General features: G+C 42.7%; 1 protein-coding gene across 1 annotated transcript in view; it reads right to left on the bottom strand.

Moving 5' to 3' along the window:
• The window catches only part of notch1b (notch receptor 1b), a gene marked incomplete at its 5' end in the record, with an annotated part of 52,038 nt that overhangs the window by 4,318 nt on the left and 22,058 nt on the right, over positions 1-25,662 (bottom strand). Inside the window, 27 exons of the mRNA XM_083905255.1 lie at positions 106-203; positions 317-464; positions 1,034-1,332; positions 2,532-2,697; positions 2,884-2,974; positions 3,306-3,519; positions 5,093-5,241; positions 5,334-5,768; positions 6,658-7,229; positions 8,530-8,642; positions 9,005-9,262; positions 10,592-10,724; positions 11,700-11,884; positions 11,984-12,137; positions 12,463-12,664; positions 13,285-13,513; positions 13,601-13,753; positions 14,719-14,838; positions 15,518-15,631; positions 15,749-15,894; positions 16,606-16,798; positions 18,195-18,305; positions 18,390-18,623; positions 19,351-19,464; positions 22,608-22,721; positions 23,733-23,918; positions 24,245-24,400. Coding sequence (XP_083761381.1) covers positions 106-203; positions 317-464; positions 1,034-1,332; positions 2,532-2,697; positions 2,884-2,974; positions 3,306-3,519; positions 5,093-5,241; positions 5,334-5,768; positions 6,658-7,229; positions 8,530-8,642; positions 9,005-9,262; positions 10,592-10,724; positions 11,700-11,884; positions 11,984-12,137; positions 12,463-12,664; positions 13,285-13,513; positions 13,601-13,753; positions 14,719-14,838; positions 15,518-15,631; positions 15,749-15,894; positions 16,606-16,798; positions 18,195-18,305; positions 18,390-18,623; positions 19,351-19,464; positions 22,608-22,721; positions 23,733-23,918; positions 24,245-24,400 — 5,087 coding nt within the window. The remainder of the gene's footprint in view (positions 1-105; positions 204-316; positions 465-1,033; positions 1,333-2,531; positions 2,698-2,883; positions 2,975-3,305; positions 3,520-5,092; positions 5,242-5,333; positions 5,769-6,657; positions 7,230-8,529; positions 8,643-9,004; positions 9,263-10,591; positions 10,725-11,699; positions 11,885-11,983; positions 12,138-12,462; positions 12,665-13,284; positions 13,514-13,600; positions 13,754-14,718; positions 14,839-15,517; positions 15,632-15,748; positions 15,895-16,605; positions 16,799-18,194; positions 18,306-18,389; positions 18,624-19,350; positions 19,465-22,607; positions 22,722-23,732; positions 23,919-24,244; positions 24,401-25,662) is intronic.

The raw sequence follows: 25,662 nt of genomic DNA, 5'->3' as shown, positions 1-25,662 counted from the left end.
CATACATGAGTTACTCATGTTATTCATTGAGAAGCAGATCAGTTTTAAATCATGATTTCAAGCTGCCTCCTCCGCCTTTAACAGTACAAAGACAGTTTTTCTTACCTTGTTGTTTTGCATGTCCTTGTTGGCCCCATTCTTCAGAAGCACAATTGCAGCCTCTACATTATTAACTGCTGCAGCCCAATGTAGAGCTGATTTGCCTGAGAGGACGAAAAACAAATGGTTACTCTACCTGAAGATGTCTGTCTGGTGCAATTTTTAATGTCTTAAGGATTCTCAGGTTCATGAGTGGCAGACAATTTAGAGATTTTACCAAAATCATCGATTGCGTTGACGTCAGCATGACAGTGTATCAGCTCCTCCACCATGCCCTCCACTGCCAGCCTGGCAGCCAATATCAGCGGTGTGGTGCCATCGTGCATGCGGGCATCCAAATCTGTGGCACGGTTCCTTATCAGAATCTGCAGAAAAACAATGTCTTTTTCATTTTGTGCTTCAAAGAATGGAATTGTGAAAAAAGGTAAATACATGGGCATTTCATGATTATTTGATGAGACTATCTAACTGACTAATACAGTTAAATATGGCTCTAACAATTAAGTAATTAGTAAACAACAACTAAATTACTGTAGGTGCCGACTTATTTGATAGATAGATAGTTGGATTCATTGTTTTTTTTGACTATTTTTTTATTTAAGGTTGTATATGAACATTATCAGGTTTCTTTGCTCCTCTGTGAGAGTAATCCGAACTGGACAAAATGATACAGTTGAGGATGTAATTATTTTAAAGTTCATGATAATAAAAACTAGGCAAATAATTGTGAGACATGGTCCATAGAAAATATAGAATGACATCATAAAAGATGCGATTTAAAAAAAATTTATTAAAAAAATATTTTGGCATTTTTATATGAAGAAATACAGATATTGACAGATCAATTTTGTAATTATTTCTTGTTGATTTCAGTAAAAATATGCAAATTGAAAATGTTGCTATAAGGAAATAAATGTGACCAATGAGAACTGACCTGGAACACTCCCTGTGCATCAGCTGCCACAGCAGCGTGCAGCGGTGTCCTTCCCATGTTGTCCTGGACGTTGGCATCAGCACTGGCCTCCAGGAGGCGCTTCGCAGCATCAGAACGAGCGTAGCGAGCAGCCAGGTGGAGAGCGGTTTCGCCCGTACGGTCGGTCTGATTGTGCAGGTTGGCTCCCTGGTAGATGAAGTCATTGATCACGTTAGCCGAAGCATCGTCCTCTTCTTCACTGTTGCCTGTTTCCAAACCGCCCCCGCTGCAGGAGGCAATCATCAAGGGAGTAAAGCCATCTGCACAGAGAGGGGAGCAGGAGAGGAGTTTAGGAGAGAAGGCGTGCAGTGATGTCCTGGACTGCATGGTCAGCTCAGACCCAGTAAACTGCGACCAAAAAAAGAGCCTGCACTTCAAAGCGCCACACAGATCAAAACAAAGCAACAAACAAATCCAATGAGGATTTGACACCTTTGCTTGGGTTGAATAATCACAGCTCTGTCTTTTCCGATAACGGATTCTGATCAAGGCCTCGATGAGGAGAAGCTTCAGAGGGAAAGTGAAGCTGGGGGATAGAGGCCAGGGCTTGTTAAAGCTACGCTGCTGCAAAACCCAAACATAATATCCAACTGTGAGAGGCAGCACTGTCAGTCACATTGAATTGGTTTTCTCCTCTTCAAAAGGATGGCAAGCCCAGGATCTCACAGATTTGGTCGATTCGACTCCATCGAACCCGGCGGAGGAAAAAACTGTGCTATCAAGTTCTTAACTCTGTTACTTTTTTTTCATAGCTTTTGTTCAGGGAATTTGGCACATTTAAAAAACATTTTTTATTATACAAAATTGGGTTTTTGGATTTGATACCATCATTGGGTTTTGTAATGTAGAAAAGAAAAAACAGAGGCCTATTACTGGTCGAATGATTAATCTGATCAGGAATCAGTGTTTTCCCTCAGGCACCTGGCTTCCAGTTGGCTGCTTTGAAGAAGATCCTTTACCCTGAGGACATGGGGCTTTAGCAACTCCTACATGCACGATTAAACTCACACTTGAACACACAAGAAATGTGCAAACGCTCCCTCAGAAAGACTGTGAATCATCACACACACACACACAAAATTTGGTCTCTAAAAAACATATCAATATCTGCCTTAACCATTTTCAAGTTGTTCTACTAACGAGTGAATTTTCTACTATAACTACTACTTAATTAATCCAGTGCTTCAACAAGCAATCACATTTTTTGTTAGCTTTAGCTTATTTTATATCATAGAAAATAATTACTTTTTCATTATAATATACAGTTTATCATCTTGAAAGTATCACATTTTGTTTCACAAAGTCATTCCATACATGTTTCTAACGCAATTAAAACTTATATTCAAATTATATTTCATTATTTGTAAAATCATGGGAGAAAAAAAACTTGGTTCTCATTTTTAAAATTTTTATTTAATTGAATTCTCATAATAATAATAGGTTAGAGCGTTCAACCCACCTGGTCCACGGACATTGACATCCATGCAGTCGTTCTCAATCTCGCCCTGAGGGGGTGTGGGAGCGATGGAGGGGATACGCAGGTCAGCTGCATCCAAGTGCTGTTGTGTCCACTGGCGGTGGTCGGTCTGGTCGTCCACCTCGGAAATCGCCTGCTCGTCAAACTGCTGACGCAGGGACAGGTCAGAGTCAGAGAGGCCGTGTTAAAATGAAATGAAATTAGATTATACTGTTGATGGATGATTTAAATAAAGAAAAACAGAAAATTCAAAATAAATAAAAAAATTTTTTTTATTATTATTATTATTATTTAAATTTGAACTTAATTGAAGTTAATGCGTCAGTTTCCTTACCCTGAAGCGTTTTGGATCAGAGGGCTCATCTTCGCCCCATTCATTCTGGGCATCATCCATGAGCGAGATGTCCGAGGTGTTTTTCAACGGCCTGAGATGAAGGGAAAAAAAACCTGGTGAAAATTCTCGTACTCTCCTGCCTTCATCTCATCTGAGCTACTCACAAATAACGGTGGCAGCGATGCCGAAAAAAACCCAAAGCATTGATTAAATCCATATACCCCACCCCTTTGCCCCAACGAGTCAATTAAAAAGCACCAATATCATTATCATTAATGATCCAGGTAAAAGCCTCCTTTTCCAAATTTGACTGATCGCCACTTGGACCCAAAATGCTCCTCAGAAGTAGCCCTTCATCTGACCTGCAAAGAAACAGGTGCCTGATGACACCGAGTGCCACCGTTAGATGAATACAAACTTACTTTAATCCCACTGAATCCTCTCCGACAGGCTCGCGTCTCTTCTTCTTGCTCGTCTCTGTGGTCTTGAAGCCTTCGGGGAGCCAGAGGCGCCCGTGCTCATGGCGCCGCTTTCGGGCGGCTACCATCCCCACTCCGAGGAAGGCCAGTATCCCGACACCGGCCAGGACCAAGTAGATTGGGTAGAGGTTTGGTGAAACCTTCTGGTCAACATCACCTGGTAGGAACAGGGAAAACATGGTCACGATGGGGGGGCGAGGGAAAAGACGCTGACCGACAGGACAGACCAAAGTGCCCAGGATTCGACTCTCCTTTGCCCCGCAAGTCTCCGTAATCACACCACAACCAGCAGCGAGCCCCAGAAAGTGACTGAATCCCGCTCACTGTTGGTAAAGCTAGCTTCTACTACCTATTCAGTGATAATCAGAATTGCTAACCACTTTTAAAAAAAAAAAAAAAAAAAAAAAACAGGGATGGGGCGTGATTACAAAAAGAAAAGGGAAAAAAAAAGAATACCACCACCTCCTCTCTCCCTTTTCAGCCGAGGGTACCAGGAGACAACTTTACCATTTCTTCTTTAAGAGAAAAAAAGGATGGGGATTAATGAACTTCAAATTACTGCACGCGCTTTAAGCTGTAAAGACGAAGGATTTATTAGGATTTTCAAGATAACAAAGACTCCCAACTTCTAGCACACTCCCGATCAATTTTTCCCCTTCTCTTTTTTTCCACTAACGATTTTGAAATGATAAACTCTCCCAACCTAAACCCTCAGAGATGCATTAAGTCCTGGTATTACATTCAGCGAGGTGAAGGTTGCAGCAGCCCCTCACATTGTGGGATGAAGTGTGTGAGCGTGCACGTGTGTGTGTGCGCATGTGTGTGTTATCCATGGATGTAAACGTATACATGTCTGAGAAAGAAAGAGAGAGGCGGAGACATAGACAGTGTGTTATATTGTGTGAGTAGGGGATTGGACAAGTTGATTTGCAGCAATTAACCATTTTGGAGCCTGAAGCTAGTGGATTTACACGACGAGGGAAGGATTGATTGTTTAGGCCATGAGATTCACAATTGCATTTGTTCACTGCTGCATAACAAATACACAATCAAAGCGCAGCAAGGTTAGGACCCAACCAGAGGGCGCGGTAGATACTGTTTGGTTTGAGCACGGGCATTAAAGAGCATGAGTCTGATCCACTTGGCCTTAACAAACAGTGTTTCTGGCTGTTTCAGCTGCAACACAGAAGAAAAACCCAACAACACAAACAGTGGAACAGTGAGCACTCACTGTCAGAATGACTTCCAGAAATGCATTCTGAGCTTATACAATTAAAAAAGGATAGACAAATATCTATACATAATATAATAAAATAATATTTAGAACTAGAAAAGCACATGGAGAGAGCAGACCTCTGCCAAGGCAGCTCAGCACCCCACCCCCACCCCTTTTGATTTTGAAAATCGACTCTAAGCATTGATATTTTTCAATATTTTAGCCTAATCATTTAGGGGGAAAATGCTGTGAAAAAGTTTTAGGCCTAGAGTACCTACAAAATACACCCTGCCGGTGCGCCTGGGTCAGACAGCGAGTGTTGTAACCAGTGATAACGTCTACGGATCACACCCAAAATTTAATCACTTCTTCCTGGTCACATTGTGAACATTTCGTGAAAATTTCATCCAAATCCGTCTGTGACTTTTCGAGTTATGTTGCTAACTAACAGACAGACAGACAAACAAACAAACAGTGGAAACATAACCTCCTTGCCGGAGGATAATGAACTTACTAAAAACAGCTTTGATGGTGTATGGGACGTCCAGTTTGCCGCTTGAGGCCAAAGCCCCGAGGAAGGCTGCAGCATCATTGGTGCTCTGGAAACACTCAGTGGACTGCTGGAAGCACTGACGATTGTCCACCTCCAAGTGGACAACTGACCTGAAGTGGGGCAATAGGACAGTGAGGACATCATATAAAGTCTGTGGTATATAAAGTATATAATGTTAAGAGACTACAGTACAAAAACTCACCCTTTGATCTGTAAATGATCCAGCTCCCTCCTCATCCGTGCGTTCTCTCCTGACACATCCAAGAGGCTCCTCTTCACCACATTCAACACCTGACCGGGAACCTCTGACCACGCGGGCACTGAGCGCTTGACGTTGTACTTCTTCAGCTCGTGCTCGTTGCCATAGTACGGATACACCATCACCTCACCTTTGCTGTTTTTCCTGAAGATCACATTGGTGCGAAGGACGCGGCTCAGCTCTCGCAGAAAGGTGGAGGAGTTACTGAGGAGCTGCTCGGGCGTGATATGGACCACCAGCACCAGCTGACCCAAGGCCAGCTTCTCCGGCATGTTGTTGGCACAGTCCAAGCCATCCCACTCGCACTCGGCGTTGTTGCAGCCCTGGTCGCAGTGGCCATCGGCATAGTGATCCTTGCAGTACTGGTCATACAGAGGACTGGAGAGAAATAAGGATAGATGAGGGCTGTTGTAAGATATCATCATTTGAACTCAAGAAAAATCATTTAGCCATTACTGAAAAATCTTCTTCAGCTCAGGAATGCATACTTCCTACAGGCACTGCACTAGTACAGTATAAGTCACTACTTTCATCAGGCTTTTAGCCAGCAGGGCGTCTGGGCGTCCTGGGGACTGATGCATCCGTCATTCCCTTAATTACAGCGTTAAAGCGTCTTCTAAAGAAAGATTGAGACCACGGAGTAAAAACAATGAAAAGTGTGCTCTTGAGAATCTGTCAACAATTTACAAAGATCTACTCGGATCCCCTGTATTTTATCGCGACTGCACTCGATCCTCGTCATAAAGATCATTATGTACGTCTCATATATGAATGTGGGGATGAAACTGTGCACAGAGAAATTATATATTCCATCCATACGAAAGGTCCAGTTACAGTGGCGCACAATGCAGGAGAGAGAAGAGCAGAGTCAGCAGGGGCGGTGCGCAGAAACAAAAGGCCCACACCAGATGAGGGGCACACTCTATAATTGCAATGCCTTGACTTGAGTGCTGTCAGTACACACAGCTCCAGCCATAACAACAAAATTATAAGGAAAAAAATAATAAAATAAAATATTGGCACAATAATTAATTTCGGTTTTTTCATTTTTGAGTTACTTGCCCTTACTTCATGAGTCACCATAATGGTCCTTCAAAAAGCCTCAAAATGCCACATTTTTACACATTTTCAAATCCTCTGCATGCCCGGCAATGTTTTTTTTTGTGGGGGGGGGGGGGGGTTTCCGGAGGGGGGACACCCTCTAAAAAAATCCTAGCTAAAAGCCTGACTTTCATCATTGCTTTCAACATTTGCGTTGACTACTTACTTGCATTGTCCTTCCAGATTCTGGCAGTCGAAGCCATCATAGAGACATCCAGCGTTATCACACTGCGAGTCACACTTTCCATTGTTGAAATAGCGCCAGCACTGCAGCGAGGCAGAGCAGTTCTTCCACGGATCATTGAAGTTGAGCGAACAGTCGCCGTTGTCCCAGCCGCATGCGTGGTTGTTGCAGAGCACGTCGCAAAAGCTGTTATGCTTGTGCTCCTTGCACTGCGGGATCTCGCAGGCCACCTCGACTTCTGACGGCGGCGTGATGTTGTGGCCGAACCCCCCCTGGAAGCTGTGATCCAGGATGTGGCAGCGCAGGCCGTTGAAGTTTGTGGGACAGACACAGTGGTAGAACGGCGCCTCGGAGGTGTACTCGCATGTGCCGCCATTGTAGCAGGGGTTTGAATTACAGGGGCTGTCAGTGGGATACTGACACTCAGGCCCAGTGAACGATGGCGAGCACAGACACTTGGGAGTCTTGAAGCCGGAGATGCAGGTGCCACCGTTGCGACAGTGAAGGCTGCCACAGGCGTGTGCATCATACTCGCATGTGGAGCCAGTAAATCCCTTTCAGAAGAGGAGAGACAACATGTAGAACACATCTAAATTAGGATTATAACACTTCAGACTTCAAGTTATGTCTCCATTTCAATATATAGTCTATCCATCCACCATCTACCCCCTTTATCCTCCACTGGAGGGTCGCCGGGGGTGCTGTGCCTATCAGGTGACATAGGGCGATAGGCGGGGTACACCCTGGACAGTTTGCCAGTCCATCACAGGGCCACATACAGAGACAACCAACCATTCACCAACCATTCACACTCTCACACCTACAGTCAATTCACCTAATCCCAAAATCTGCATGAGGCTCATTAGGTATAGCTCGGTCTCCTCATAACAATAAGGTCCTGGGTTCAAATCCAGTGAGACTACATATTCCTATTTCCTCCTACAGTTCACATATTACAAACAGGTGAGATCAATCTCTGGAGAACTAAAATCTTGTCAGTAGGTCTGAACAAGAGTGTACATCAGGGCTATTCAACTAAAATTTCTGTAGGGCCAGCTTTTCAGAAGGCTGTCCAGCCAGTGGGCCGGCCAACTCCTGCTAGTTGTGTGCAAAAAATGTAAGTAACAAAACCACCAACATTCAGGTACAATACATTTTGCATATAGTGCAAAAGGGTTGCAGTTGCAGTACCACCAACATTTGGGTATGACAGTCACAATCGGCTCTTCCAAAATTAGAGGTAACAATAAAAAGACAAAGTGTCGCAAAGTGCCAGAAATGGGCGAAGCTTCGATTTTGTTGACTTTCTAATAATACATTAATTATTTATGGGTTAATGGGCCACGGGCCGGTCCAAATTGTTTGAAGGGCCGGTTCTGGCCCCCGGGCCTTAAGTTGAATAGCCTTGGTGTACATCATGTTTTTGAAAATGCAACATGGCTCAGTGATTGTACTGTGTGATGAAGAGTGTCCTCTTACAATGAGCTGCCATGTCACACTCGTATATATCTTCCTTTTAAAACAAACAGAAATGAACAGTACTGGTGCTTGACTGCTCAGATAGCTGTAGTCCCGAGTTGCCTTAAGTACTTGGAGCCACTTGAGTAAAATATTTCACATCTCATATCTGTGAGGTCCTAAAAAATTTAAAAACAAATCTTTGTGGGGTCATTTTGTCTGGGCCCCACAACTATACAGAGCTTTTTCAGGGTTAAGATCTGGTTTTAGGGTTAGGGTTAGAATAGGGTTTAGGTTAAAGTTAGGCACATCGTTGTGATAATTAAGATTAGGGTAAGGGGCTAGGGAATGTGTGTGTGTGTGTGTGTGTGTGTGTCTGTGTGCGCGTGTGCTTACAGGAGGACATTTGCAGATGAATCCATGTGGCGTGTTACTGGCTACAGCGCAGGTCCCTCCGTTACGACAAGGTTTGCCCTTACAGCCATCGAACACCATGTCACAACGTTGACCTGAATGGGGACACACACAATGATGATTCACATTAATATGATTAGAATGCATTTTTGTAACAATTTCATCTGAAATGAATAGTATACCACAAATACAGTGTCCTTTTAACATAACACAAGAATCAGTGCAGGTATGTAGCCTAGCTAGCCAATATTATAAAGAATAGTGTAATTCCTGTGCAATCTGGCTCATAATTAACAAAATATCACAAGAAACATGACAAGATGAATTGATTTGAGTTGTTTTAAAAGCTACTCCTGAAAGGCCTGAAAAGAGTTTTACATTTGCCTCTAAAAGTTGAAGTTAACCGCTTCTTTGACTAGCACATGCTCAAGCTCATGCTCCTCCCCCTTCTGTTTACCTGTGTATCCGGTGCGACACTCGCAACGGTAGTTGTTGGTGAGCTGGATGCAGCTGAGCGTGCCGCGCGGGTCACAAGGGTTGGACAGACACTCGTTGACGTCTCCCTCGCAGCGCTCGCCCACGTACCCCGCGGGGCAGATGCAGTGGTATCCTCCTACTCCATCCACACACTTGCCTTTGTTGAAGCACTTGGGCTCTTTGGTGACAGCATCGGTGAACGGATTGCAGTCATCTAAGTTGATCTCACAGTGCACTCCTGAGGAGATGGAAGAAGATGTGTTCTGACATTTAGTCAGTGATGTCTTTTGAGCTACAGGATCTAAGTTTTGATGATGTTAAAGAGGAAACAGACAACTTTGGCTCAGGTGTTTTTATATTTAGAGCTGCTGTTGTGTCATAATAAACCCCCTGCCTGGAATACACACTCCAGGTGAATACCATTCCCCTATTTTGTTTTGGATACAGATTTTTATTATGCTATAAATCTGCAATTTTCCTGAAAAAATGTATCCCAGTGGAGAAGCGAATAGGGGTTCAATATAAACATGGACTGTGGAAGAAACACTGTGGAATCAGTTTGTAACCTCAAAAAGCCAAAATGTTTTCTTCATTTCAGCTAAGAGTAATCCTACATTTTCTCTAGAATAACATTCAACAACAAGGGGACATATTATACCCTATTTCTCCAAGTGAACCTAGTTCCCTGGTGTCCTAATGAACATGTCTGTGACATGCTTTGGTCAAAATACCATAAGGATGAAGCACCACAGCAGTTCAATCACCCTGCCAAAACAGCCCTGTTCAGAATGCTTGGTTTAGCAGTATCTCTTTAGGTCCACCTTAAAAAAAAAAGTAAAACGAAACTGAAGGGACAGGAAATCAGCCACAGAGGCTACTGGGAGCTAACAGCAGTTAGCATTTGGAAAAGTGATCATTTGCAGGCTCTAGCAGGCACATTGCTGTCATATATAACATGTATCCACTGGACAGATAAATCCTCTGAGGCTGGAAGTTTGTGTAGAACTCTGTGCTGCACTGTGGAGCCAAGAATTAGTGCGGAAGTCAACATTGCGTGTTTTATCTCCTGTACTTAGACTGAGGAGGACCAAAAACATGAGTGAGTCATCTTTTTTCACACTTTGCCGACTGATAGGACCTCCAGAGTCCCAAATATAAGGGTTTAAATGATTAAAAAGTTGATTTTGCATAATATGTCCCCTTTACTTTTTTTCAATTTCTATTGTGGATTATCTTTTAAATTTTAATGTCAAATGTCTAATTTGACAATATTTTAAAATCATATTTTAATATTTATCTAAACAAACAAGCTAACATTTTATTAGGAATCACCCAGTTGTGCTGGCTCATCTACAGCACGCACTCCCTTCATGTCCGAGAGGAAAATCAATGGTGTGTTTGACAATCAGAGGAAGGGATGGAGATAAGATGGGAGGAGGAGGAGGAGTTTTCAGACATGCTCTGGGTGCTACTAAGCCCTAATTAATGAAGTGTGGGAGATGAAGGAGGACAGGGTGAACGGGCAGGGCGGTGCAGAGGAGGGTGTGTGTGCGTGGGGTCTGCTGACCTTGGGTTCCACGGGGACACGAGCATTTGTAGGTATTGATCAGGTCAATGCAGGTGCCCCCATTCTGGCATGGCTGGGAGAGGCACTCATTGATCTCGTCGGAGCAGTTGGTCCCAATGTAGCCTGGCATGCACTGAGAGACGGAGGGAACGAGCGAGTAGAAGGAAGAGAAAGAGGAGGAGTTTAATCAATGACATGAAACAAAGTGAGTTTTGTTTACCTGGCTCTTTTCTGCTCTCCGTTCTGCCGAGGCCAGCAGATTCTTTATTCCAAGGGAGATTAACATAAACAAGCTTCTATTTATAAACTAGCAGAGATGTTTCAGCTGAAAGGACTCCTGCTGTTCAGTTAATTCAAAATCAAATCAGAGTTTTTACCAGGAAAAAACACAGTACTGTTTATTAAATCCTGTGGAATTTCTTTTTAAGAAAAGGTCAACTGACTGACTGTGGCTCAGGAGTCCACTAGAGGGTAGGTATGGAAAGTTCCACCTTCTGATATGATAACATGTTGCAGGATTTGCAATTATTTTTGACAGGAATTGTGATACAATTTGCGCTATCAGAGGGAATTGTAATTTTTACATCATTATTCTCATTCGAAAAACATATTTAAAATGATTACTATGTCATATCTGTGCAGATCTGTGTTTGTAGAATAAGATGTGTGATAGATCAAGACAATTAAAATAAAATAATAAATGTTAATAAAATTAATATTTAATTATAAAATTATATTTTGACACACATAATGGCTTTAAAAAGGTAATTTGAAAATTGCAATAGGGCGTATTGTGATAACAGTAACATTTGGATTAATTGTTCTGCCCTATGCAGGATAGAGGAAACGTTATGTCTTGATTTACTGTCAAAAAAAAGCTTAAAATGAGATTAAATTGTATTAAATCACAGATACAGAGTCGCACAACTAAATAATATCATCTGATTCAAGCAGGTTATTTTGCGTCAGTCCATCCAACAACTCATTCAGAATTCAAAGGTCAAATATACTGTGCAAGTGTATGTGGTTATGTGGGAATGTCTTATGCATCTTTTGTACACTATGTGTTACATTTGGGCCATTTTCAGCTTCACGTTTCTTTTATTACCTTGCAGGTGTATCCACCTAAGAAGTCGGTGCAGGTGGCTCCATTCTGACAAGGGTTAGGAGTGCATTCATCCACCTGCTCCTCACAGTAGCTTCCAGTGTATCCCATCTGGCAGTAGCAGGAGTGAACATTTCCTGTGTCTAGACACTGACCAGAGTTACGACACAGATGGGCAACGTCGACTCCTACGTAGAGGGAACGAGGCAGAAGGTACTGTTAATACTGCTGCTTTTACAAACTGTGTATGATACTGAGATTTTTTTAAAGTGCACCATCCATCTCACCCCTCTGTTTGGCTGCCACCTCACAGGAAACACTCGGGACGTCACAGTATAAGCCCGTCCAGCCTGTCTCACACTCGCAGCTGTAGGTGATGCCTCTCTGCCAGCAGGTCCCGCCGTTCTTACAGGGTGACGAGTCACACCAACGAACCAAATTCTGAAAGGTGTGGGCACATTTTGGGTGTTAAGAGACAAATATGTTTGTATTTATTTTACCAATTCAAATATTACAATTTCAGTATTTAGTGAACACAAATGATGTACAGTGACATTATTTGTATGCCGTGTAACAATAGCTCTGTAGAGTCCTGTGGCACTGCTGTTTCAAATCATTATATTCAAGAGGCAAGCAGGTCCTACAGCTGAATATGGCAGCAACAGAATCAATATAGACTAACTGAAACTGAAGGCTGAACAGGTCTTGTTTTAATTTTGGTCAGTTCTTTTTTTGTTTTGGGGAAATCCAGATTTCCTCCTCGTACCTGACAGTTCAGTCCCGTGTAACCATGAGGGCAGGTGCACTTGTAGGTGCCGTAGCTGTCCTGGCAGGTGCCACCATTCAGACAGGGTTTGGAGTCACACTCGTTGATGTCGTGCTGACAGTAGCTTCCCGTGAAACCAGGCGGACACCGGCAGGTGAAAGTGTCGATGCCGTCAATGCAAGTGCCGCCGTTGAAGCAGGAGCTGCATGGAAACGCAAGTGCTTTATTCAACAGCTTTTTAGAATGGGGAGAAAAGTAAAACACTATCTAGCCAATTACTTTACAGCAATTTAGCCATTTTAGAACAAAATATTCAGATTACAATTGAGGGGAATTCATTTTAAAACAATTTTAGTTCTAAAGTATACAATCACCAGTTTTTAATTTCCCCAGAATTAAGATTTAATATTATGTCAGGAACCAGTTCAGCTCCACAGTGGACAAAACAAACATCTTTTTGTCAACCTTTAAGATAACTAAAGGCTACATAGGTTCTCCAACACACTAGGAACAGATGAGTGAACTGAAGAATTATCAGCAACTTGAAACTTCCCAAATAAATGCTGCAAAAATGTACACATTGCATTTTTATGTCAAAATAACTGGTTTTCTACTGCTCATGGCTCAGCCTCAGTGAAGAAGATGTAAAGGTTGGCTGTTAGAGATGAATTCTTCACCACAGGGGGCACTACTGGACAAGAAAATTCCATCTACATCATCAAGAGGATGAATGTGAAGTTGCTGACCTCCACCTTCACAATAACACACCAGATTTACCTGTGATTATGACTCATGTCACTCGTTCTCCTGTGTGCTTCCTACCTCTCAGTGCAGTCAGGAGTATTGTTTTCACAGTGGATACCACTGAAGCCGGGTGGACAGGTGCAGGTGTAGCTGTTCACACAGTCGGTGCAGTTGGCGCCGTTCTTACATGGGTTGCTCTCACACTCGTTGATGTCCTCGTCGCACTTTGTTCCCCTGAAGCCAGGAAGGCAGGTACACAGGAAGCCATTCACCTCATCCGCACAGAGTCCTCCGTTGCTGCAGGGGTCTATAGGGACAGCATTCCCACTTAGCAACACTAGCTTTCCTCATCTTTGCTGTCACACATCAGGAAAAAAGAATTTAGAAAACTTACTGGGCTTGCAGTCGTCAATGTCAGTTTCACATGTGCGTCCAGTGAAGCCTGGTTTGCAGCCACAGCGGAAACTGCCCATCGTGTTCTGACAGGTCGCTCCATTAAGACAGGGATTCTTCACACACTCTTTGATGTCCACCTCACAGGTTTGTCCTTAAAGAGAGGGAGGGCAGAAAAACATGCATATTTAGACGAAATAAAAACAGAACAGGTATCATTTCACATCAATTTTCTGGAGAAATTTAGAATATGAAAAAAACATGGATCCAAAACAATGACTTTTTGTGGTTCAGTAGGTAGAGTTTGGTCATCTTTTAACCAGAAAACATGGCCAATGTCTCCGAGGGCAGGACATTTAACCCCCAAAATGCTCCTGTGTCGTGTGAATGGGTGCGAATGTCATTAAGGAGTTTTGTGTCATGAACATTTGTTTTCCAAATATTGACAAATATGCCAAAAATATGGGGCTTTAGAGACATGCCTTCATGCCTTCCTTCTGCCTTCTTTGGAACACTTGATTATGTCCATGCATTTACATGTACACATGAGAGTGTGTGTAAACTAACTATGTGGATGAGAAGTGGGAGGACATCTTTATTTCTTACATTCCTGCATCCAGTTAAATCCTGTGAGACGAGACTTTAAATAGGTTTATAACACATGGACTGTGTGTGTTTTTCTCTATACACTTATTTGATTGAGTTTTATTTACTTTTGTAATTCCATTTTGACTAATATAATAATTTAGGTTCTGTTGTTTTTATTTACGTTGCTGTATGACAATCATATTTCAAATTTGTGTACTTTTTATTCGGTACTAATTTGTGTATTTGCACTATAATGTGATCTTCAGTTCAATAAATACATCTACACAAAAAGAAACTGTGTTTTAAATGATTTTAAGCTGAATATTGAAGATTGTATATCACTGCACCATTACTTCTTTAAAACTATGTATTGCTCTATTTAGTAGTGTTACCAGATGACACAGTGTGTATACTCAATAAAAGTGGTATTTATTTATGTTTGGGTGATGATATGAAGTATGTTAATAAAGTTATTTGAATTGAATTGTCAATAGTATAGTATAGCTGTTGTATGGGGACATTAGTGTTCACCTTGCCATCCTTCAGGGCAGACGCAGGAGAAGCTCTGATAATCCTCTGACTCCTGACACTCTCCTCCATGTTTGCAGGGTTTGGAGCTGCATGGAGCCATTAGGGTTTCACAGTTCTCTCCTGTACAACACAAACACAAAATCACGTCAATCACAAGCTATTCTTGACTGTCACTATGTGATTTCAAACATGAGTCATGGAGCTGGAGATAACCCAACCTAAATAAACACAGAATCATCTTTCAGTCAGTGCTATCAGAAGATATTAGCCAGGTTCTGTTAGTATTAGGAGCCAGCGGAGACATTTCCCTATCTGTCTCCACAACACATGGCTCGTACGGGAAGCCGGCTCCAGTTTCCGGCCATTGTTAAGCCATTTAGTTTTCTGTGAGACCGGAAGCAGGCAAACAGGAAATGTGTCAAGCACCCGTTCCCACCCCGGCACAAGCAGAGGCCTTTTATTATTCAAAGTCCTGTGGATTTTTCCAAAAAGATGATTCAAAAAATACGAGAAAAATATGCCCTTAGCCATTCCGTTATGATCTGTTTTGTCAAATAACAAATGGGACGACATAAAAATATTTTCCAGATCTGATCGGGGATGCTTGTATACCACAGAGGAGCAGAGGTTTGGCGTCTTTAAGCCCTGAGGAAGTCTTGCTGCTGAACTTTACTCGACAGTCATTTCATCCGACACATGTTTCTGCTCCAAGAGTACGGGCTGTGGAAAGGGAAATGCCTGAGCACCAGGCCAGCACATAGACGCACTGTATCAGCTATTTTCAATAATATTTTCATACCAGTGTAAGGCAGGAGACAGTTGCACTTGTAGCCAGCGACGTCGTCGATGCACGTCCCCTGGTTGAGGCAGGGGTTGGAGGCACATTCGTTGATGTTGGTCTGGCAGTTTGGTCCTGTGGTTAAAGCAGGGGCGATTTATTACACACACGCTTTAGTTTAAGTTGAAGGTCAAGTGGTGTGGAGAGAAGTGTGGTTTGGATGTCAAAGCAAAAGAATCCACTTATACTGACCGGTGAAGCCCACGCGACAGGTGCACACATATCCGCCGGTCATATCCTTGCAGGTGCCACCGTTCATGCACGGGTTGGACTCGCACTCGTTGTTGTTGATGTCACAGTTTTTACCGCTCCAACCGGAATCACAAAGACATTTGTAGCTGATGGATGGAAACATGTTGGAAATTTCAGTGATAGAGGCAGCCTGATGTTACGCATTATCGCTTCACTCGAGTTTGGCAATGAACTGCAAAACATTACCAACATCTATCTATAAAGCAAATTGTGTCTGTGTGTGTATGTTCCCCGCTTTGTATGAGACCGGGGAACATAGGACCCTTTCTCTAAAACCCTTTTTTAAAGAAAGGGTTCTATGTTCCCTGCTGTTCACCCAAAAGGACCGTGGGAACATAGGACACTACCCCTTACCCTTACCCTAACCCCTAACCCTAGCCCTAACCCTAACCCTTTACCCTGGAGCTCCACACCCAGGCTTCCACAAAGTGGGGAACATCAGACCCTCTTTTAAAATAAGGTCAGACCCGGGGAACATAGGTACAACCCCGTTTTGTGACCGTCAGCCACGCTGGAATCTCGAGGCATGTTTGATTTGCGTTGTGCCTAATGAGGTTGCTCAGTGTTTGGGTTAGGGCTAAAATCTTCTTCAGCTCCCACTATAAGAATACATACTTCCTACGGCACTGAACTTCACAGAGTAAAGTTATGAACTTCTTCTCCATTTATCTTTCTCTTGTTGGGGAAAAACACCAACAGGACAAGTGTGGTGTAGTCACACAGTTGTGGGAAAGAGCAAGTCCAACTAAATTTAATTAACTCACTAATTTAATGTATTAGTGTGCAGAGCGCCTCACCGGTTGATCTTATCTTCACAGTGGCCGTGGATGCAGGGGTTGCTGAGACACTCGTTGACTTGGGAGAAGCAGGTGGCGTCGTGGTAACCGTCTGGACACACGCAGGTGAAGACGTTGATGCCATCGATACAGGTGCCGCCGTTGTGGCAGGGGTTGATGGCGCACTCGTCAATGTTGATGTTACACATGGTGCCTAAAAGAAAGGACAAGTGTTTTCTCTATTTATGTAACCATTACTACGATAACCTTTGAAACACGTGTTAAAAGGGCAAATTTTGCTCTTATTTTCAAATAAATGCACTCATACAACGACAGACAAAGCTGCCATACAATGGAGTCTATATCTCAGAGGAGTTAATGTATCAGTTTCCAGAAACATGAAGGGCTTTAAGCCCTGCTTTGTCGGCCACTTGAAGCACTGACGCCATTCATAAAATGAAGGCCGCCCATTTAGCTTTAAAGCAGGGACTGACTTCCAAGCTTTTAAAAGCTCAACTTTCAGGAATCTTTCAGGGAATCTTTTTTTCCTGTTCAAATCTCGGGTGACTGTGTGTTTCACAGGGTCTGTGTGTGTGGGTCGCCTCTTTGTGTGGCAGGGCAGCTTGTGTGTCCTACCAGCAGCAGGTTGGAGGACAGGGCGGAGTTGGAAGGTGACACCGGTCGAGCCTCAGAGGAGCGTGCTCACTCGCTCGCCATCTGTCACGCTCCCCACCAGGATCACGCTCCTTCGTCCGTAATGCCAATTTTCCATTCATGTACATTAAATACTCATTTAGTGTATTGGTCACTTGAGACTGCAGCCATGTTAAATACAATGATTGACACATCACTGCATTATTGATGACAATATCTTAAAGAGAAGCAGCCAAATAACTCTTTGTACATTCTTGACTTTTGTAGAAACTGCTCCTATATCTTAGCAAATCACACTCATTTAAGGACCTTTGGTGGGATTAAAGCTGCAGTCAGTGATGCCATCTTACGTTCACTGTCAGAGAGGCTCACCTCTTTGTGGAGTTCTGGCTATTGATTGGATACAGTTTTGTAAGACAGTAGAGAGGCTTTTCCTACATTTACTGTCAGAGCCATGAGACTGAGAGACATGTCACTGACCAAGCTATTTAACACACGCTTTAATAAATGTATTTAAGGATTTCACAGGTGGCAACTTTACATTTAAATTGATGAGTTTTATAGTTTTAAGTGTTTGTCGTCTTCTTCCAATTCCCAACTTAAAACAGTCATAGTTTCCATTCACTGTTACATTATCTGTTGAACTTAACCTTTGAGGGTGAAGGGAGTGTAGCCGAAGCCTGGATAGGTCACCAGGGCCATCAAAAGGCCAACATACAGAGACAATTCTGGCATGCATGTCTTTGGGTTCGGACCGTGGGGGAAAGTACCCAGAGAAGACCCAACCCCACACACAGACACAGTGTGAAATGATAAAACAACTTCACACAGAAAGTTTCTGGTTCAACCGAGAACCTTCTAGCTGTGACGCACCAGCTCTAACCAGTTCTACTATTGTTAAAGAGATGCGTGTGTGTGTATAATATGTTTCCAGAGTTCATATTTGTGATGCTTACCGGTGTAGCCTGGTTCACATGCACACTCGTATCCATTAATCTTGTCAATGCAGGTCCCAGAGTCACAGGGGTTGCTCTTACAGTCATCAATGTTGATTTCACAGTTGATTCCTGGAAGAAATTGTGTCTCAGTGGCCTCAAACTTTTTTTGGGGAAAAAAAGAGAAGTTTTTTTTGTGTTTACGTGTTGTTTTACCTGTGGTTCCCTTGGGACAGCTGCAAATGTAAGTGTTCTCTTGGTCCTGGCAGGTGCCACCGTTCCTGCACGGCTGGCTCAGACACTCGTTGATGTTGGTTTCACAGAGACGCCCGGCGTATCCAGGTCTGCAGTTACAGCTGAACGAGGCCAAGCCGTCCACACAGGTACCGTAATGGCAGGGGTCAGAGGAACACTCGTTGATGTCAATCTCGCAGTGTCTCCCTGTGTAGCCTGGCAACAGCGTGGACTAACTTTGGTCATCTTGTCTTGATATGTGATGTATTTTTCAGGCAACATTCACACTCTATGACCTTGTAAACTTTCCTGTAAAAGTGAGTATCTATATATGCTTTATTCAGTATCTATGTATAAAGCAAGTTGTGTCCGTCTGTGACAGGCATATCTCGCTGACTGTTAGCCAGATCGACCTAAGATTTAGGATATGGGTTAAGCATGGCACAATGGTGCGTATCCTTGATTTTCACGTTTTTTGGAGTAATTTTAATTTTCACTGATTTATCACGATACGCCAGCACGCTACACCAGGCAGCGCGTCTGACAGCTTTTTTCAGCTAACTTGGCAAACCTGTTTAGAAAGGTGAGCTAGCGAGGCTACGATTAGCATTAGCGTAGGGCTAACATAATACAAACACTCTGCAACCTCATTAGGCACAACGCAATTTTTTTAATTTTCAATTAACATTAGCCTAGCTAGCTGTTTTGTGACAGCCATGCTAATCGAAAATTTAAAAAAAAAATTGTTGTGCCTAATGAGGTTGCACAGTGTTTGTATTATGTTAGCCTTTACATTCCTTATCATGCATTACCATAACTGAAAAATCTTCCTCAGCTCCCACTATAGGAATACATGGCTACGGGCACTGCACTGGTTTATTCATAAACCAGTGCACCAATAATTTAATTGTTTTTTAGACTTTTGTTTTTTTGACTCTTGTACCTTCAGTGCACTCGCAGGTGTACTTGTTGGGCCCGTCTGTGCATTTGGCGCCATTCTTGCATGGCGTGCTGGCACACTCGTCGATGTCTATCTGGCAGTGGTTCCCACTGAAGCCTGGTAAAACAACAAGCAAGAGGGGTTTAAGTGTGTGTGAACATGCATGTGCACTTGTGTGTGTACAGACATAGCATAGTGTGTTCTCACCATTTCAAACCGTCCCGCTCATAATCAACGAGCCAATTCTATAAGAGCTTGCAGCGAATCAGAAATCTGCATGTTAATTAAGCAGAGGAAAATACTATACGCTTTTTCTTTTCAGCACAAATCCAAAGAGGAGAAGGCTGAGTGGGGGCGCCCACTGAGGAAAGAATAAAAGTTGCAAGGCCTCCTGACCAAGAGGTGAGAGACAAAGGAAGGCCTGTGCGCACAACGCCTCATCTGAGCCAAACCGCGCCTGTTGCCTCTTTTGTCCTCCAAAACTTTTCCATCACAATGTGCATTCTCCCGTCTTGCATTCACCCTTACTCCACCAACCCCCACCCGCCCCATACCCACCCCTCCATCCAATTTCTGCCCACCTTTACAAAGCACCAGCTTGACCTTTTACCCCTCCGCTATTCAAACTCCTTGTCACTCAAAATTAACCAGCAGGCTTTTTCCTTTTCTGCACATCTCAGATATGTTCCTCTTTTAATCTCCCCTCTGTCTAAAGATGGTACAGTCCAAGGGCTAGCAGGATGTTGTCTGATGAAGTGATACAATTCCCAGTCCCACCAGCTCACCGCAGAAATATACAGGTGGTTTCGGCTAAAAAATACTCAGCTCCAGCTAATCCAGCGAGGAAGTATTTGAGTGGTTTAGTTGATTTTGCCAGAAGCAATGTGGAAAGATGCAGCCAAAAACGTGGCAATAATAATACATTTGTTATGGAACTGATTTCATAATGGCAGTCCTTTTATTCTTATATAATCCAATTAGTCAATTCCACAAGAATGCATTTCAAAATCTAGCTGAAAGCTGGAGTATGAAGTATTCATTCCTCCCATTGTTTAACACGTAATCCTCCACATGAGGGTCGCGGGGGCAGCTGAAGCCTATCATAGCTGACATGGGACCAAAGGTAAGGTACAGGGCCAACTCAGAGAGGCAGTTCGACATATGCATGTTTTTAGACTGTGGGAGGAAACTGAAGCACCTGAAGAAAACCCATGAACACACGGGGAGAACATGCAAACTCGCGTGCAAACATGCAAACAGTTCTTTTTGCTTGAAGGCAACAGTGCCGCCACAGTAAAACAGATGGCAAAAAAACCAAAAAATAGATGATTGTGTTTATTGTTGGACTCTCTTTTAGACTTCTTCCCTGCCATACAGAGAAAGGTTAAGTTTAAGACATGGTCAACAGAGTTAGTACCTACTTTGAAATATCTAGGACTTCTAACTGATGACCACTTCGTCTTTTAAGGAGCAAATTCAGTATGTTAAAAGCTGAAGCTCTTGTTAGGATTTTATTATAGACACAAATCTTGCTTTTATTTTTATGCAAAACAGAAATATATATACATACACATATATATATGAATTACCACCCTCATCGCCTCAGTCACATTGCACCTATTGTGCATCTATAAAGCCAATTCTTTTGACTTATCTTATCTTGACTTATTGGTCAAAGTCATTTTTACACACACAAAATCATGATGATTTGACATTCACTGGAGTCTGTGAACAAACAAACATGTTTTTTTTTTTTGAGAGAAAGTCTTTCTGCAGCAGTTTGTCGTATATCTTCATCAAATAATTGCAGCATCTTTTGATTTGAATATTGCACTCGGTCATATTGTGCAGCCCTACTGCCTGAGCTTTAAAACTAATTCATAAGAAAATGAGTGAAGATACTGAAGCATTTTTGAAGGAAGGGTGTGCATGAGTCTAGAACAAATGTCTGAAGTACAAAATAGTATAAAAATATCATTTAAAAAAGTGTTCAGCATCCCCACAGTTACGTCACAGTGCACCTGAATGCAATTCTCCACTTTAATCCCTTAACCCAGATGCACACGTATGCATACAAACACAACAGAAATATGCACCAGGACACTGACATACACATACATAATGCACCTCAGAGAGGCAAAGAGCGACTGTAGGAATCAGACATTTCAAAGGCTCTCAGTGGGGTTTCCATGGCTATTCCATCTACAGACATGAAAAGAGGGGACCCTCGCCTCGAGCCTGGCTCACAACTGGGACAAATTTACATCTGAAGCAGAGCAGTTAAAACCCCTCCCCCTTCTTTAGCCCTCCCTTCCCACTTTAGCATAACGGTCTGTGCGTCTCAACCTCCATACCCCCCCCCCCCCACACACACACACACACCACCCTTAAAAACACTTTCACTACGACGACTTTGTGCCGCTTCCTCACATAACCCCCTCGCAATGACACACATGAGTTTTCATAGGTGTAGGTCTCTTGCGTTTACTCTTGTACCCCCTCTCGTTTCATTCTCAAGCTTCCTCATTGGGATGTCGTTCTTTCTTTTCTTTTCTTTCTTTCCATTTTTGCTCCTTCCTCTTTCTCTCTCAACAGGAGGAATATCGCCTCTCTCCACCCGGGCTGCCTTTGATCCACCCGACTCAGAGCTTCACTATTTTCCTCCCAGAAAAGAAAAAAAAAATCACTTCCACGTCAATGATCCCACTGAAAGAATGCAAAAAAAGAACCTTTCTTTTCTTCCTTTTCTCTCTAACCAAGATTCAATAGTTGCATTCCTCCCACCCTGAAAACACATCAATACCTCTTGTCTAAACACTGTAACTCCAATGGCATCTGCAGAAAAACAACTACCTCCCCTCAAAAACACTAACCTCACTTGCCACAACAACACAGAAAGCATCATTTTATGAAGCCTTGCAGTGGATCTGCCTCTCCTTTTTTCCCAGTCACTATCACAAGAGCCACAAGTTTATGCTCACTCATCAGACTTTGAAAAAAGGGATAACAAACTTGTAGAAAAAGTTCAAACTTCCTCAAGCCTTTCCCTATAGATTGTTTTTTTTCTTCATTCTCTACCTCGACTGCTGGTTTCAGGCCCGAGTAAGCCTGCCTCAGGGCTGGGATTAGTGCCTGTCCAGAGAGGTGTGTATGTGTGTGTGTGTGTGTGTGTGTGTGTGTGTGTGTGTGTGTGCGCGTGTGTGTTAGAGAGAGCGCCCTCTTCCCATCCTCTCTCCTCTGCAGCAGCACGGCAGCCTCACCTGTGGGGCACTGGCAGTGGAAGGAGTTGATCTTGTCGATACATTTGCCGTTGTTGACGCAGGGGCTGTTGGCACACTCGTCCGTATCGATCTGGCAGAACTCCCCCTCATAGCCTGGCCAATTAGCAAGGGAGGACGAGGAGAGAGGAGGATTGGTTAGACAGAGATTCACACTGTTGTAATGCAACGATGTACTGGATGTAAATCATACACAATGGCTTCATAAACAGGAGAATGGCTATGTATAACAATTTTTTTTTAATATGACTTTGAAGTTTAGTCTGATCAACTGTCCAACATCTAAAACATAAATTTTGATTTTTTTTCCCACAAATTTAGGTTTTAAGGCGCCATATGTAAGAATGTGGCCAAAAACGGTTACTACACTCAAGTTCAAAATACCAAGGTCTTTTATGTTTCGTTTTCTCCGCCATTGTAGCTCAGACTGGACCCGTGGTTGCTCGGCAGCTGAGACTCTACTGACTGCAATGATTGGTAGACGGAGGTAGGTGGCGCCTCATGCCAAAACATGATTTCAAAACATAAACATGATTTGCAGTCCGCAAAAGATTTTTTTAATGCAAATATTTTGCCTGTACTGTTATTGTTGGTGAGTTCAGTTTGTTATATGAACATTATTCATGAGTCTCTGTGACATATTAGGAGGATTTTATGGCAAGTTGCTTTAGATTTATTACATAACGCATTCTTAACAAAAAATGTAATTATAATATTTTGATGTATTGATGTGATGCATAACATGTATCCTAAATTGCAGGCTTAAAGATTTGCTAATTATTGTTTCATATTGTGATTTCAATTTAAAAGGGTAAAAAATAAAAATAAAGGATTTTGGATTATTTACCTAAAAGCTAACTTTTTTAAGGGCAGGTGTATTTGTGAAAGCCACAAGGAATGAATTACACCCTAACCTGAGCTGAAAAAGCTGCTTTTGACTTTGTGTGACTTTTTGAAACCTCATCTTTGCATATCATATCATCATATCTAGCAAAGTTACAAAAAGGCATTAGTATACAACATCATGTGTCCTAGATTCACATATAATACAATTAAGATGTAAAATCATCTTATGGGACTGTAAAGGTCCATTTCCCTGTGTCTCACCTGGCATGCAGATGCAGCGAAATCCTCCTATCTGGTCCAGGCAGGTGGCCTCATTCATACACGGGTTGGAAATGCACTCATTGATGTCCAGTTCACATCGTGGCCCAACATAACCCTGCTGGCACTTACACTGGAACGAACCTTTGGTGTTGATACACTTGCCTGCGTGCTCACACGGGTTGGAGCCTGGTTAAAACAAATGTATATTTGACCTTAAACTGTGTGTCTGCGGTGTTCATACTTTCAAGACCTATCACCATAAACACAGGACAATGAGATGATTTTGGGTGGATATTGGTGAAGTGTGGATGTGGCCTCAGTGCAAATGTGCATATAATTCGGGTCTTGAAACGGCCCTGAGTAACAGAAAAGAAAGTGATTGTGTTTTGACCTGTGTTACAAACGCATGAGCAGTAACTGAGACTTTGTCTTTAACTCATCAGTGCAGCCCAAATCTTTCTTAAGTCAGTGGGATTTGCAGGCTGAAAACCAGGCAACAGTTTGAGTATTACCCAGTGCACACTCGTCAACATCTTGATCACAGGAAGCACCGATGTATCCGGAGGGGCAGGTGCAAAAGTGGTTTCCATTGACAGGGTTGGTGTCACAGTTGGAGCCCTTTTGACACGGGTTACTGATGCAGGCGTCGTCCAGCTGGCACAGTAGACCTGGTAGAGAAGACATGAACATGAAGGTTCACTGTTTAATGACAGTTGCATGCAAATAGACGAGACAACACCCTGTTAAGAGATTCTGAAGTTGGTCAAAGTTATGTCTTTGCCTGAAAGATCTGTGCAGTAAAATCAAATCACAAGCAGACTGGCTGGGTTCACCCAAATGTAGAATAGTTGAAGGCATTATACTATAACTGTCATCTCTGTCCATGGTTGGATTAATAAAGAATTGACATAAAGGTCCTATATTATACCCTATTTCTCCAAGTGAACCTAGTTCCCTGGTGTCCCGTGAACATGTCTGTGACATGCTTTGGTCAAAATACCATAAGGATGAAGCACCACAGCAGTTCAATCACCCTGCCAAAACAGCCCTGTTCAGAACGCTCTGTTTAGTAGTATCTCTTTAGGTCCACCTTAAAAAAAAGGAAAACGAAACTTAAGGGACAAGAAATGACATTATCCACAGAGGCTACTAGGAGCTAACAGCAGTTAGCATTTGGAAAAGTGATAATATGCAGACTCAAGCAGGCACATTGCTGTCATATATAACATGTATCCACTGGACCGATAAATCCTCTGAGTCTGGAAGTTTGTGTAGGACTCTGTGCTGCACTGTGGAGCCAAGAATAGAACTTTTCAAGGACTTCCGGTTTTCAGATACCGTTGCCCTCGCCAGCACTCCACAAGTGGAGCTCCGCAAGACAACAATTCCAGGAATTTAGCGCATTGTGACGTCCCAATGAGTGCGGAAGTCAACATCGCGTGTTTTATCTCCTGTACTTAGACTGAGGAGGACCACAAAAACATGAGTGAGTCATCTTTTTTCCACACTTTACCGACTGGTAGTCCCAAATATAAAGATTGAAATGATTAAAAAGTTGATTTGCATTATATGAGACCTTTAAAATGGTAAAATATCTGTTTTTCCAAGACTTCATGATTACTCAAAGAGCTTTACCCATTCACAACTATAATAGCACCGTGCATCTATTTGCAGTACTTCTATTACAAACCGGTCACAACCAATCACACACTGCCTGCACTTCTTCCAGAAGTAATTTGGGGTTAAGTGTAAGGAGAGGAGATGGGGGTTGAAATGACAACCCACTCCAATTACTAATCCAAAGCTGCTTTGCCTTAAATTGGTCTTCCTCTGCTCTTTTCTTTGAAGAACGAGACAACGAGGTTTTACTTTAAATGATTGTGCGATGACTTGTGAAAAGGGTGGAAATATCTGGTTATATTTGGCAGAG

The sequence above is a fragment of the Microchirus variegatus genome (assembly GCF_963457635.1).
Source record: "Microchirus variegatus genome assembly, chromosome: 18".
NCBI lineage: Eukaryota > Metazoa > Chordata > Actinopteri > Pleuronectiformes > Soleidae > Microchirus > Microchirus variegatus.
This window is presented reverse-complemented; position numbering and strand designations above follow the sequence as displayed.